General features: G+C 40.0%; 1 protein-coding gene across 3 annotated transcripts in view; it reads right to left on the reverse strand.

Moving 5' to 3' along the window:
• LOC138102688 (ubiquilin-1-like) overlaps positions 1-16116 on the reverse strand; it is an 85109-nt gene that overhangs the window by 30096 nt on the left and 38897 nt on the right. Inside the window, exons 4-11 of one of the 3 annotated variants that reach the window (XM_069000408.1) lie at positions 12176-12438; positions 10621-10779; positions 9678-9918; positions 9017-9159; positions 7295-7378; positions 4092-4207; positions 3591-3759; positions 729-1896 (exon numbers count right to left, since the gene is read on the reverse strand). In XM_069000408.1, coding sequence (XP_068856509.1) covers positions 1741-1896; positions 3591-3759; positions 4092-4207; positions 7295-7378; positions 9017-9159; positions 9678-9918; positions 10621-10779; positions 12176-12438 — 1331 coding nt within the window. In that variant the 3' untranslated portion in view covers positions 729-1740. Of the gene's footprint in view, positions 1-728; positions 1897-3590; positions 3760-4091; positions 4208-7294; positions 7379-9016; positions 9160-9677; positions 9919-10620; positions 10780-12175; positions 12439-16116 lie in introns of those variants that run through there. The other 2 variants (XM_069000406.1, XM_069000407.1) reach the window with 2 other exon arrangements.

The following is a 16116-nucleotide window of genomic DNA, read 5'->3' on the forward strand; positions in this document are numbered from 1 at the left end:
TCAAATTACCATGAGATTCTATTTTAATTGCTTTATTTGTTTAATATTCCATGTTGCTTATCTATGAGACTTTGATCAAGAGGCAGAGAGGCCTGCCAACCAATTTATTTTCTTGAACTTTACCCAGTACTGTGCATCAGCAGTATTTTATCTATTTACTTACTGCTGAAGTAAAAGCCAAGATTACTGGACAGCAAAAACTTCTGAGAGAAGAATATAACACACTCCCTGTAAAATCTGCATGCTTGGCTTGTCTAAAAGAAAGTGTACTCAACACCCTTCTTTATATCCCATTATAAATTTGTTTCATTTAACTTATTAACAATTTTGAGTCAAGGCCAGTAAGTTTAAACCATTTGCAAGCAATGGGTTTTTAGAACGAACTGACTTTATATATGTACCAAAAGATTGTTCAGATGAAGTGTCTAATGCAATACCAGAATTAAATCAGAATGTTCACAATTACACTGACACCAAAGACCAACAAAAAGCAAGTGCTATTCTGTAACACACAGCAGAATGCTTTATTTCACAGCTTTCACTTTATTTAAATAGTCTTCAGTATCATATGACCCTTCCTCTCTGCCTTCCACTTTATACTCACAAGTATTGTTTGTTAATCTTAGCCTGAAGTCTGTAAATAGTCCCAGAGCTAACAATTAAAAGTTCAGTCATCTTAAATGCTGGATAATCACCAGTTGCAAACACACTGAAACAAGATGCTTAAATACTTTTAAATTCATTTATTACCTGTGCACAAGGGGGAACTACCAATAAAAACTCAAGAGATATACAGTATTTTTTTACATGGTGATTAAAAGTAATTAGAATATTAACTGACAATGGCTGAAAGTAATATTTCCAAATACAAATCATAATGCATGTTAGAATCTCAATGGAACAAGATGAAATACCTTAGAGACAGTTTCAGAGCACAAGGCAGTGCTCCTTTAATTTGCACAAAGGTAATTTACAGTTAATCTGTAACGATGTTGCAATGAGACAATGTTACAGTGCAGGTTTCTTTGTGGCTAGATGTGAAGATATAACTAGAACAGCAATTCTAATATATTTTAAATTAACTTGCCCAAGCATTTTTTGTGAGATGTTTACCAAATATGCTGGAAGATTATACACTAAGCTCCGTGTCTTACTACTTTTTTTATCCCCGGCCTTTTTTGATTACTTATAATTTCATTCTATTGCAATGTGTAAATTTATAGAAATTAGCTGTCTCCATTGTATATGTCATCTTTGTACTTCATACAATTAAAAGCAAAAATGGTAGATTATTCAAAGTGGTATAAATCTTACAGCATTTTTCTAGCAAAAAAATACACACCAAAATCACCATAAGCATCACTGGTACCCACACATTATAGCCTTCAATTTTTTCCTTTTTAATTTGTATCCTACATAAATTACTACTGAATGCTAATGGTTTAGTAGTAAATAAATTGGACAGTTGCAAGTCAGACAAAACCTGCTTAATCAACTGTGAAAGCTGATATTGTTTCAAAAAATTAAGAAATAATGAAGAACAAAAGTGATGCACGCAAGAACTGATTGAAAATGCATCAATTCCCTATTTGAAGAAAACTACTGCACTTGACCTTAAAATGCATGACTTGGTTAAAACAAGACAAACCCAAGAGTCAGAATTAAATAAAGCAACTGTTTTAAAGATTTAAGGACTGTTATCAAAAATAAATTACATTTTTTCAAGTTAAAGAAACAGTGCTATGAAAGCTGAGCACCAAGGAGCCTTTCAATAGCTGCACTGATATCTCCTCCTGTTGCCATTAGAGCTTGTAAGTTTGCTTCATGGTTCAAAAAGCCCATTGCACTCAGCTGCTCCAGTTGTTGCTGAAATCTAACTTCTGGATTTTGTAACTGCTAAGAAGAAAAATCTCAAGCTATAAAAGCATAATATATATTTGGCAAATTACAGTATTTAAACATAGCTAGTTTGGAGCCACTTCTTGTGGTTCTAATTTCTGAATGCATCTTTTTCAAATTCCCCAAATTTCATTCACTACTGAATTATTGATCAAACAAGTCAGATTAGCCTCAAATTTTAAGAGTATCTTCACTTATGTGACATTTTTGAACTACAAGAGCAGCTGTTTGTTTAATGAAAAAGGAACAGTTAAATCTCGTGTCCCAAGAACAGTTTTTTAATGATGTGCATGCAGACATTTTTTTTTAAATTAATTAATCTAATCTAGTAATGTGGAATAGCAAAATTTTGAGAATTTCACTGTTGGCAACAGTGAATGTGGTAGGCTCTTTCTTTTTCCTTGACATAAAAGTTACCTCTTTAATGCTCCAAATATTTGTTGACTAAATTTACCAAAATTCTAGTTAGAAAAAGTTCAGCACAAGGCAAAGTGACAGCTGTGCTTCATGAGTTGATCTTGCTGAAATAAATTGCTCATAAAGTAATAGCAAAATTATCAGTAATTTCAGTTGCATGATCTTCACCTCAGAGACATTTGTGAAACAGAACAGTTATATGAAAATAATATGCTTTAGGTATATAAGGTCAGAGTAATACTGAGAAGCCACTTTTTGAAATGAGTGAGACTGTTTACATATCAACACAAGATTTTTGCACCTACTGCTAATTTTCCTTTTGTTCTACTTAGTTTCATCCATTGAGAAATTCCTAGCAGTATTTTAAAACTGCATATAATTCCAAACTAATAAAATGCAAACATACTGGCTGAAATGTAAATATTCCTCTCACCCCCATCTGCTTCCTCCCTCCCCCAGAAAAACCAAACAGAATACTGAATTGGTAGCATAAGATCTAGCAGGATAAAAATATCTATGAGAACATGGCTTCCTATAGCTATGCTTGCCACCACTTTCTCATGGTTACATAAAATTTTTCTGTCAGATCAGCAAGCTGAAGTGCTTTATTCTGTGGCAACAGAGGAGGTAAGAACAGGACTGTCCCTTTTACCAGCAGTCTGCCATTACACTGGATATGTACCAAAATGTAATGGTGCTGTTTCACAAAGCTGCCACCTTTGCTTGACTTCTGGAGCTTTCCAGAAAGCCTAAATCTCACTTGGCATGTTAACACAATGTATATTGTGCAATCTGGAACTGCAGGATGTCAGGGAAGCATGCTACAAATCCAGGCCCCAAAACACCTGAGCTACAACCAGCAACACAGATGTAGAGACAATGATGTTCAGTATGCTTAAGTTCTTTTCTTGTCTGAGATCACATTTCACTTGCCAGGGAACCAGTCCTCCCTTTAACACCTTAATCTCCTTCTTTCCAGGCATTTCAGAAACTCAAGGGTATGAAGATAGGTGTACCCGCCAATCAACCATTCAGAGGACACTTACTCAAATGTGATGCTTTCCCAGTATTTATTTGCACATCTAGAACATCACTTTTAATCTTCCTCTGCTCTCCATTGACCAGAAGCATTCTGTTGGTTTACAGTGGGGAAGGGGATGTGTGTGGGGGTGGGTGGGGGGTGGTGGTGCTCTCTATGTGTCTGGATATTTTTAAAAACCCAAACAAAAAAACTACCAACCACACGCACACTAGAATACAGTGATCTACTTTACCTGAGCATTTGTGCCAGCAAGTGCCTGCAACATTTGTTGGACAAACTGCTGGTGACCAGGTTCAGTGGCCCCTGATACTGGAGTTGTATTTTCACTGGGAATTGAACTAGGTACAGTGGACCCTGTAGGAGCTCCAGTGCTTCCCAATCCACCTAAAACAGGATTGAATCTGCACAAATGACAGAGAAATACATCACTAATGTAGAAAATGGCTTAGTTATAATCTTTTCCCATGAGATGTAATTACTGAGCAAAAAATCTGTCAGATAAAAAATGGATGACAAGTAAAGCATTAAAACAAGACCATAGACCATTGCTTAAAAGTGTGTTGAAGACAAAAGTGTGACAGATTCTAAAACAAGTTGAGTGAAACTAAAAAATGCAAGAGGAAGTCTGTAAAAACTGGATAAACCTTAATGTGTTAAAAAGAAAGACAAAAGCTGAAAAAGTCCAAAACACAAGAGAAAAGTTCTTGTATAAATTTGTATGACCAATTCTTACCCTGGTATAAGTCCTGGTGCTTCCATTGCTAGTGTCTGCAAGCCCTGCTGAATCTGTAGCAAAGCCTGCATTGCTCTAGGATTTGACATAGCTGATAATGTGTCTGGATTCTGCATCTAAAAACAGAAGAGAAACTCATAATGAATAATTTACAGGTATTCAAAGTTGACCTTTATCACGTGATGTTTTATAGGATCTGATATCCTTTCAGAACTTGCTGATTTTCAACTTTGTATTTAAATGTTTACATTAAATCCATCAGATTGTTTATTTTTGAGAAAATTTTGATAGATGACCAATGAGCTCTATAGACTTCTTTTAAATAAGGAGAACATAAAGAAAAGTATTTTTCATTACTTCTTCTGGTAGACTTTATCATCTTTCAAAGCCGTAGGAGTATATTAATTCAACATTATTCTAAATTAGTCTCCTATATAATAATACTGGTAAAAAACAGGACTGAATACAGTGAAACCTGACTAAGTGGTTGTCCTGGGTAACTCAAAATGTTATTGTATTTCATATCTATCGGTGCTCAAAATTGTTACTGTCTCTTTAAGACCCAGCGCCGAAGCCGGAAACAGAACCTCAGGGGCTGGGGGGTTGCCAGGGTCCCTTTAAAAAGTCACCCAAGCAGACCCTCTTTTGCATTATGGCATTTGCTCAAGGCAGAGGCTCTGCTTCATGGGGGTTTTTTTGTTTCTCTCTTGCCTTTTGCCTTTCCCTGTTGCTCTTGCTGGGAGAGCTGAGGCAGCGCGGGCGGAGGCTCCCCTCCGGAGGGGCTTGCAACAGTAGCAACTTAAGAAGCTACATTTCGCAATCAGAAACTGTTTCAGAGTGAATTTTACACCACCTGTCGGCAGTGTGAAGACTGAGCCGGTCCGGGGTTGAGCCACCGCTCATTGGTGTTCAGGTTTTCCCCTCCCCCATTGGAGCAAGGATCCAAGGCAGCAGCACCAACACCGGCAGAGTCCAGTGGATGGCAGGAGGAAGCAGCGAGCAGCAGCACTGACCTCTCACACACCAGCAATTCTCATCTGCCACTAGAACTGCTTCGTAAGCTCCTTCCTTCCCAGGAGGGTTTGTCCGCCATTTCCCTCTTGTCTTTCAGACCACGCGGTCGCCTGCGGAGGGCGCCATCTTGGGGGGAGGGTTTGTCTGCCATTTTCCCTTTGTCTTTTGAGCCACATAGTCAGCTGTGGGGACCGCAATCTTCGGGGGGGGGGGGGGGGGGTACTGCCATTTTGTTTCTCTTTGTTCGCGGGGAGTTAATGAGATTTAGAAATTTTGTATCTAGTGATTATTTACTATTATTTTATGCCTGTTAATAAACTGTTATTTTTTCACTTATATCTACTGAAAGGAATGAGAAGGAGGTGTCTTTACAAACTGTGGGCCTGCTGGTAGATAAAGCCAGATACTGAGAGGTGAAAGAAGCAATGGGAGGATCCATGAATTCCACTAATTGACACAGACTGTTACTCACTCAAGGCCATGCTAAATCCCTGGACTTAGAGAAAAAGAACAGAGACACAAGGAAGAAAAAGAAGGGGGAGTGGTACACATTAGAAGGGGGTCTGTATTAGGCAGTTCAGGAAGCCTGTACCTCTCAAGTACCTCAGCCAATGGGGAAAGAGAGAGGGAAATGCAGCCGGGAAAATTAGGATAAAAAGGAGGCTGCATCCTCCAACAACTCGAGAGACCCCATGGGAAATGCCCCATGGCCTCTCCCTTTATTTGAATAAAGTTACAGGACTCCTCTGTCTCCTTTTTAGACATAAACCTCTGGTGTTTGTGGATTAATTTTCCTGACACTACTCATATTCGTTTCTCCTTATTAATGGAAAGGGATTGGTTAAAACTTGTCTTAAACCAAGACAGTAGTTACCTAATACAGAAAGCGCTTTGATCATGATAATTTGTGCATGTGTTCCTATCTGTAGTGCCATCAATATCTACTCTCCAAAACATACTAGCAAACATATTATTCAAGACCCCTCATTTTTCAATGTTAAGGACATGCACCTAGTAGATGAAGGGAAGGTGGTAGATGTAGTTTTTCTGGATTTTAGGAAGGCTTTTGATACTGCCCCTCACAGCACCCCTCTGGACAGGTTGTCCAACTGGGGTATGAGCAGGTTCATGGTGCGCTGGGTGAAGAACTGGAAAAACGTTAGGGCTCAAGAGGTTGTAGTGAACGGGGCTACATCTGGCTGGCAATCAGGCACAGTGTTCCTCAGAGCTCAATTCTAAGCCCAGTTCTGTTCAATATATTTATCAATTATCTGGATGCAGGAGTTGAATGCACCATTAGCAAGTGTGCTGGTGATACCAAATTGGGAGGTGCTGGTAACTCTCTTGAGGGACAGGAGGCCTTGCAGAGGGATCTAGGTAGACTGAAGAATTAGACGATCATCAATGGCATGAAATTCATGTTATTTATTTTACTCATAACACTGCCTACATGCAATGAGATCCTGGCAATACACATTTACTTTGAATTGTAAAGAGTGCCTAATGATGGAACTCATACACTGGATTAAATTTTTAATTCCTAATAATTTTGCTTAGTCCTATTTAAAGGACACGGTCCTCGTATACACTGTGACAGTTGACATAAAGCAAATACCAGGGCTGCAACCACAATGGTGTAAGAGGGAAAGTTGGTGGTAAGGTAATCTTTATAGGCAAACATCTTCAGAACCCATTCCACTTCTTTGAATTAGCTTGTGACTTGCATCTTTCAAGGCATGCTGTAAAATCTCTTTATCCCAAATAATCAGGGCAGGGCGGAGGAGGCATGAGAAAAGTACTGTTAAAACTTATCTTAGTAGTAGGAAGAGTAATAATATTTTTTCTTTATTTTGCCAAAGAAGTCATGTAGGAAACAGGTTCTCTCTGGCTGGTGTGCAGTAAGAACAAGTCATTACTTCTAAGCAAAGGCACAAGAGCAAATCAAAGCAGTTGTGCTAGTCACAGACAAAAAAAAATCACTAAAAGCCAGATTTAACTTTTGAAAGGGATGGAGAGATAAATCAAGCATTTAATTATCAAGGGATAATGCAACTCATTGTCTGAAGCTAATGAGAATACACATAACAGAATGTAGTTTTAAGTGCAATCAAGAGAAGGCAGCAGTTTATTGCAAAAATTGCTCACTAAATTTCAGACATTTATTAACAACACTTAGTATCTCATCTTACTTGTTGAAGGAAAGTAGGAAGCTGTTGTCTCATTTGCTCCTGAAGGTGAGAATTTCCAGCAAATAAAGGATTATTCAACATCATCTATGGGCCAAAAATATTTGATATCATGGATCAAGCAGTAGATGAAAAAGTAAATACTAGAATGGATTTTAAGACAACTATTTACCATTTATGAATCAGATAACAAGAGTCCATGATAATTACTCTGAGATTATCTCCCACTTCTCCTTTGACCAAAACTTGTTCTGAAACAGTGAACCACCACCCTGAGAATTGACTGAAATAACTGGTGATGTGGAATTGGTTTTTTGCTGTTCGTTTTTTTTCTTTGTTTTTTTTTGTGTTCTTTTTTATTTTATTTTTTGGGTGTGGTTCTTGTTGTGGGGTTTTTGTGGGAGTGGGGAGGTGGTGACATTAAACTTCTGAAGTGAATCCTTGCCAGTTCCTCACCAAAGCAACCTACCTTATGTAACAAGAAAAGCCTTTTCTAGTCAACCTCCACTACTGATTTGATGGTTTCCCTGTATATATTGTTTGCAAAAAGCCTGGGATATTTCCAATTAACTGTTTATTATACAAAATAATATTATCTCCATTCAAGATTTGACTTTGGATATTATTGCTGTAAGTAAAATTGAAAAGCACTTCTACAATACCATTCATAAAACAACAGTATCAGCACTTTTATTGCAAGCAAGGATCACAGGTGAGAAATCAAAACCAGAATAACAGCTAAATATGGCACCAAATCCTTCCCCTCCACTTCTGTCCTCCCAAATTAAGGTGGGTATTTATTTACTAGCAGATCTATTTGATTTATAATCAAAGTATTTTTGTTTAACTGGTTCTTATGCTAGGCCACAAAATTATAGAGCTGTATGAAACATACACAAACACAAATTGTTACAAGAAAATGCCAATGATGTCCAACCACAAATTGAAGAAACTTAGTGCAACAGACTGCTAAAGGTAACTAGGTAATAATTTCAATAAGTCAGTGTCCTGGGTTGAGGTGTATTCTATTACCATCCTCATGAGCTGTGGAAATCAGGTGGGGCAGTGTTTCCTTGCCTCCTCCCCCCAGACTATCTTGCTGTTAATGGCCCATCATTGTCCTGCTGCATGACTCAGAGATAACTCCCTCCGGACTATCTTCTGTTAATGAGCCTAATCAACACTTGGCCTCATGATTCATTACCCCATTGTGAGATGCTCCACCCAGAGGGAGGAACCAAGCATCCCATCGTGGATATAATCTGAGACTGAGCACCAGAGACACTCTTTCCACTGGATCTCCAGAGGACAGGACCTACAGAGCCACCACCAGACCTTCTGAGGAAGAGCAGACCTTTTTTTATTCTACAGGATCACCGCTTCAGAGGACTGCAACCACCGCCCTGCCTAACAGGGACTCAGGTTGTATCTTGACTCTGTCAGTTTGAACCAGTGTTTTCTTTCAGTCTTTCTTTTTTTTTTTCTTCCTTTTCTTTGATTTTCCCCATTAAATTGTTATTCTGACTTGGTGCCTCCCACTGGTTTGTTTTCAAACTAGTACAGTCAGACATTAACATAATTTAAAAACTGGACCCTTTGCAACAAACAGGTTATTGTTGAGAAGTTGGCACAGTTATTCTGCATTGAAAATATAACTGTATCATAAATTCAACTCCTTTTGTCACTTCAGTGCACACAACTCATTGCTACACCAAAAGCATTTACCTGTACTGCAAGATCAGGATTCTGGCTCAATGACTGCATCATGCTTCTCATATAGGGTGCAGACAACATATTTTGCATAAGTTGTGGATTTTCTGTTATCTGTTGGAACAAGCTCTGCATTCCTGGAGTGTTGAACATACCAACTTAAAAAAAAAAAAAAAAAGTAAAAGGTCACTTTAGTAAAAATCCTGACTATAATCAAATTAATTAGACTGCCTAGAACTGGGATACAATTGTGTGGTTTTGTTGGTTTGTTTTTTATTAAATGAGCTTTAGCTCCTTAAATACATCTCAACATGGTTCTGCTTACACAGATGCGTCTGCCCTAGAAACAAATTAAGCCAGAGGTCATATACAACAAGCAGTCAGGCTAAGTATCAACATTATTAACTGTCTTCCTGTTTGTCTCCAAACAGAAAAATTATTATCATTCATGTACAGATTCGCTACTTCTGTTATTTTAAGGCAGTACACAAGTATTGTTAGCACTCTTGGTTTATTTTTCATGTTTTTCCACAGAGGACTTTAATACTAGTCAATTGTTCTATGGAAATAAACAGCAATACAAACTTTTAATTAAAACATCTCTTTCTAATAACAGAATCATTTCACCAAACTCCTGAATATTTGCAAATATATACAACTGCGTTAACAGACACACCTCCTAGTCCAGGTCCCAAATTTGGTATAGTTGAGCTCTGTCCCGTACTAGCAGAGGTGCTATTTCCAACATTATTACTGCCACTGCTCTCACCACTGATGCTGGTACTTGTGGAATTCTGAGAGCTGGACTGAGGAGCCCAGGGATTTGGTAAAGGATCTCTATTTTCTGTACGAGATGGCTGACTGTCCCCTCCTGATGATTCATTGCTTACTAAGGAAGCAAATGGGTTACCTCCAAACTACAGAAGGAGAAACAAACACATATCATCTATTAGTCAACTATTTTTAAGTCTGCTAGAATCATCAAGTTACCTTTCCAATATTACACATAAAGATAAATGTTGATGGCTCTTAATCAATTATAATCACCATCCTAAAATAAGCCATTGTAAATATTCTGAAAAGATACCAATGTTGAAAGAGATATTACCTCCAACAAGGAAAAAAAAGTTAATCATACCTCATTTTAAATTCAGCATTTGTTACTACACTAGTACTTTGATCAAACTAAGATTATATCTTGCACAGTGGTTTCCAACTTGGAAAAATTTCAAAGCCTTTTTTCTTCCCACCTTAGGTTCCAAGTTACTGAACACACTCTTAATTTTTCCTGGACCTCAGTAATTTTATAAATTCAAGAATTAAACATAAATTTAGAATATATATAACAAAAATTTAGTAACATTAAAATAGTTTAGCAAACTCGCATAATAGTCTTTATCCCTTCAAGTTTAAAAGAGCATAGGAACAAACCACACATTGACTTCAAGCTTCAAGAAATTGTTTTGTCAAGTACACATTTGAAAAGTTACATTATTTCTTTCATTTTTGAAAAAAAAACCTCAAAAAAAACCACAAAACCACACAAAACCAAACAAAAAGCCCCCCAACAAACAACTAAAACCCACTTACTTTCAGTGGCCCCTATAATCATTTCTCACCTGTTCCTGAGCTGCACTCAATATTGGCTCCTGAATATCTGTGTACATACGTCGCAAGGCATTGTAGCCACCTGGTATACTTTCAAGGTTGCTCAAGGCTCGATCTTGGTTTCGCATCATTTCCTGCATCATTGCAGGGTTTCTAGCAAGTTCTAGTGTCTAATGAAATAGAACATGTAATTTGCATTAATTAAAAAATCCATTCTTAAGTGAAAACAACAGCATTTAACAGTAGCTCAGTTATTAATGTCTAACTCCATTTGAAATTAGGATTAGAGCCAAAACAAGACATCATCTTAGTGGGAGGGGAGTCTATAGAATTTTGTATTTACACAACTTTATGCCACAACTGTCAGTATGCTAGCTGAATCAGAAAGCATTGACTAAACAGAAGAAAAAATCCTTGAATGTACCATCCTGTTCTTTCTTGGCTCTTTTCAACACATTTCTTCCATTTCTAACATCAATACAGCATGCATCTTAAAACGTTGTCTTGGGGTGACTTTATGATGTGTATCCCCTATCGCTGCTCTATGCCCAGAAATTAACTTTGTGCCTTTCTGTGCCTTTAAACTGAGCCTGAGAGGGGGGAGAGGAAAAAAAACCAAGCAAACTTTTCAAAACAGTTGTTCAAGGACACAGGTACACACTCCTCTGCTTCTAACAGCAGCAAGAGCAGAGGAAGCACCCTTCTTGCTTTTCAGCCAGTTTTCAGCTCCTTTTCACCGGAGGGAGACGAAGAGTTGAACTTTGTTTTCCTGGGACTTCAGGATTTTTTCCCTTCTTCTCTTCTGGACTGTTTCAACATCAGAACACATCGGGAGAATTTTCCAGCGAGGCCCTGGAGGTGGGCCCATGACCCAGCTCCGAGGAGGAGGAGAGAGACCACATCTACAAGAAGGACTCTGAAATTTTCTCAGGTTTCTCTCCACAGCGAGAGGTTTTATTATTTAGCATTATTATCCTTTTCTTGTGTGTTTGTTAAATAAATAGTTTTTATCTCTTTCACTTTCCTCCGAGGAAAATTTCTTTTTTCCCGAACCTGGTTGTGACCTACCTTCTATCAGAGGATATTTTCCTCCAAATTTGTCCAAACCGGCACAAACTTGAAAAATAAATACCTAAATTTTCCAAAGCCTCCACTTGTTTCTTGATGCCTTGTCACATAACCTTACATAACATAATTTAGAAGTAATCAAAAGTACTCACAGTTACATAAACTGGAAATAAGCAGTATTTTGGAGAATTATTAATTTATAGTAAACTCACTGTTGACTAGACAACAGGAGATTTCAAATGGCATTCAACTCTAAACTCAATATATGATTATACAGTCTTCAGCATCTTTCAAAACTATGCTTTTTAAAAAGTATCTTATTTCAGACATCAGCAGCTAGAAATAAAGCATCCATTTCCTATAGTGACCTTTTACAGATTGTCAAACAAGCCTAAATTCCTCAATAATATTTCAGCACTCATATAAGCATGTCCAATTCTTGCTCTTTTGTTCCCAGTTACAATATAATCAAAGGTCATGAAAGCTCTTTCTACATACCTGTCTCATTATATCTGGGTTATTCAGCATGTGACTGATTTCTGGATTTCTCTGTACCAGTTGCTGCATTTGAGGGTTAGCCATAATTAACTGTCTCATCAGGTCAGGATTTGAAAGCATGCTCTGAACAAATGGATTTTCCATTATCCGAACCATCATTTCTGGGTTGGACATAAGTTGTCGTTGCATCTGACTTTGCAACTCTGAGAAGTTTGATGCATTTAAGCCCAGGCTACTCAGGCCTGTCAAACCTCCAAGGCCACCTTTAAGGTGAAAGGAAAAAAAATTAATCTTTCAGCTTCTAAACTTATCCAGGTTCTTTTTAAGTACAAAGTACATAGACATAACTCATGCTTCAAAATAATGAAACTCAATGGAAATTCTATCTTTGCAAGGCTGTTAAGGAGTCATCCACTAAGAGTTTGCTTCTTTACATAATGAGACATATGGAAATCCAAACTGCATCCAAAATATAACTTGTTACAATTCTAACAGCTTTTCTTCTACTTTACTGTAGCTGAAGTACAAGGGATGTTTGAATTTTGAGGTCTCCAGCTAATTCCCAACACTTTCCAATACATTTGTAATAATCATTTATAGACAGACCATCACCATGAGGAATCTCTTAACATGATGCATACTCTATTCTAGACAAAAAGTAGAACTCTTTGCTGATGCAACAAGAACTAATAATGCTTTTGTCCTGGGTTGAGGTGTATTCTATTACCATCCTCATGAGCTGTTGAAATCAGGTGGGGCAGTGTTTCCTTACCTCCTCCCCCCAGACTATCTTTCTGTTAATGGCCCATCATTGTCCTGCTGCATGACTCAGAAATAACTCCCTCCAGACTATCTTCTGTTAACGAGCCTAATCAACACTTGGCCTCATGACTCATTACTCCATTGTGAGATGCTCCACCCAGAGGGAGGAACCAAGCATCCCATCGTGGATATAACTGGGACTCTGAGCACGAAAGACACTGGCTCCACTGGATTTCCAGAGGATAGGAGCTACACAGCCACCACTGGACTTTCTGAGGAAGAGCAGACCCCTTCTACTACAGGATCACCACTTCAGAGGACTGCAGCCACCATTCCACCAGACTGCTACCACTACCCTGATTAACAGGGACTCAGGTTGTATCTTGACTCTCTCAGTGTTTTCTTTTACTTTCTGTTCCTTTTCTTTAATTTCCATTAAATTGTTATTCTGACTTGGTGCCTCTCACTGGTTTGTTTTCAAACTAGTACATAATTTGGCGCCCAATGTGGGGCCTGCCCTGAGAGACAGTCAGAATTACAATCTTGTATTAACAGAAACCTATTCACCATGGTGCTCAGCTTGTCTGCATGGGTTCTGTATCTTGCTCTCTATATTTTTCCTCACATGGGGAACTACCTACCTGTTGTGTTACTCCTGTTAAAACCAGGGAATGGTATGAGAATTGCTTTATTCGTTTATTATGTCTATAGCATAATAACCTGCGAGGCGATGAATACCATTCGGAATATATACTCAATTTTGTTTGGCTGTCCGAGTCTGGGCTCCTATGTCTGGGATCTCTTCAACAATCGCACCCAGCCCCTGGTGGGAGGAGTAGAGAGTGGTTTCTTCCAGCCTTTCAGGCCAGGCACAGCAGTTTTTGAAAATATTGAGTTCCCTCTGGATGTTAAGGATGGTATAATCTTCTTGTCAGCTCTATTCTCTTTTTTCTCTATGGCCTGCATTGTGTACACCATGCTTAGAAACAGAACGCTACTTAGTGTGGTGCAACGTCTGCTTGAGGAGGAGGTAAAAAGGAGCAAAGCAGCAAATACCATGTCTACACAGACTGCCACACAGAAAGGAACCAAAAGCAAAGCAACCGCATCCATCTCTACACAGACTGTCACAAAGGAGAGAGGAAGAAAACGCAAAGCAACCGCATCCATCTCTACGCAGACTGTCACAGAGGAGAAAGAAACCAAACGCAAAGCAACCGCATCCATCTCTACGCAGACTGACACAGAGGAGAAAGAAACCAAACGCAAAGCAACAGCGTCCATCTCTACGCAGACTGACACAGAGGAGAAAGGAGCCAAATGCAAAGCAACAGCGTCCATGACTACGCAGACTGACTCAGAGGAGAAAGGAACCAAAAGCACTGTCAGCGTCCCCATGCAAACCACCACTGAACCAGAACAGCCCAAACCGATTGCAGTTGCCCCCGTGCAGAAGAAGAAATCAAAAAGCAAGTCAGTCCACATAGTGACTGATGAGGATGCAGCAGGACCTTCACATCCAGCAGAAGAGGCAGAGCCAGAGATCATCACTCGGTCACTATCCCTGGGTGAGCTGCGTGACCTGCGGAGGGAATTCACGCGCCAGACGAACGAGTCCATCCTGACCTGGCTGCTCCGCATTTGGGACGCCGCAGCCAATGACACCATTCTGGACGGAAGTGAGGCCAGGCAGCTGGGATCTCTGTCCCGGGATGTGGTCATTGACCAGGGGATCGGGAGAACCCAAGAAACTCTCAGCCTCTGGCGGCGACTGCTTACAAGTGTCAGGGACAGGTACCTTTGTAAAGAAGACCTCCAGGTGCACCAAGGGAAATGGAGCACAATGGAACAAGGTATCCGGTGCCTGAGGGAATTGGCTGTGCTGGAGATCATTTTCTCAGAAGACGAAAGATTTCCTAAGAGCCCAGATGGTGTCCAGTGCACGTCACAGATGTGGTTGAGGTTCGCACGCCTTGGACCAGAGATATACTCCCGTTACCTGGCAACGCTGCAATGGAGGGAAGGCGAGGACAGGGTGGGAGTCTTGGTGAACAAACTGAGGATTTACGAGGACACCGTCACAGCCCCGTTTCGCACCCATGTCTCATCTGTGGAAACAAGTCTTTTGGCTGAGCAAGTCCGGAGTTTGATTGAAGAAGGCCATCAGAAATTGAAAAAGGAACTTAAGGAAGAGATTTACCAGATCTCACCAGAACCAACAAGAGTCTCTGCCATTAGGAGCCGGCGTCCCCCAACCAGCGAGAGAGGATACACCCCACGAGGTAATCTCTGGTTTTTCCTTCAGGAACATGGAGAAGACATGAGTAAGTGGCATGGAAAACCCACCTCCTCCTTAGCAGCCAGGGTACGTGAACTAAAAAGAGGGACAACTACCACAAGAAGCGCATCTAGAGTCAACATTGCTCCGGTCTCTCGCACACAGAACTCCAGACGATACCAGAATGATAGTATGACTGATCCTCTTGAAGGGACCTCAGGAACATACTCACCGGAAGGGAGCAACATGCACCAGAACCAGGAATAGAGGGGCCCTGCCTCTAGCCAGGTAGAGCAAAGGGATAATCGGGTCTTTTGGACTGTGTGGGTCCGATGGCCTGGCACAGCTGACCCACAAAAATACACGGCTTTGGTTGACACAGGCGCTCAATGTACTCTGATGCCATCAAGGTATGTGGGAGCAGAACCCATTTCCATTTGTGGGGTGACAGGAGGATCCCAGCAGCTGACTGTACTGGAAGCTGAAGTGAGTTTAACTGGGAACGAGTGGCAGAAACACCCCATCGTGACTGGCCCGGAGGCCCCGTGCATTCTCGGCATAGACTATCTCAGAAATGGATATTTCAAGGACCCAAAAGGACATCATTGGGCTTTTGGGATAGCTGCTGTGGAGACAGAAGATATCAGACAACTGAGTACATTGCCTGGCCTCTCAGATGACCCGTCTGCCGTGGGACTGCTAAGAGTTGAAGAACAACAGGTACCAATCACCACAGCAACAGTACACCGTCGGCAATACCGCACCGACAGAGACTCTGTGGTTCCCGTCCATGAGATGATTCGTAAACTGGAGAGCCAAGGGGTGGTCAGCAAGGCCCATTCACCTTTCAACAGCCCTATATGGCCAGTGCGTAAGTCCAACGGAGAATGGAGACTGACGG

Source organism: Aphelocoma coerulescens (assembly GCF_041296385.1).
Source record: "Aphelocoma coerulescens isolate FSJ_1873_10779 chromosome W unlocalized genomic scaffold, UR_Acoe_1.0 ChrW_unloc_scaf_1, whole genome shotgun sequence".
Taxonomy (NCBI): domain Eukaryota; kingdom Metazoa; phylum Chordata; class Aves; order Passeriformes; family Corvidae; genus Aphelocoma; species Aphelocoma coerulescens.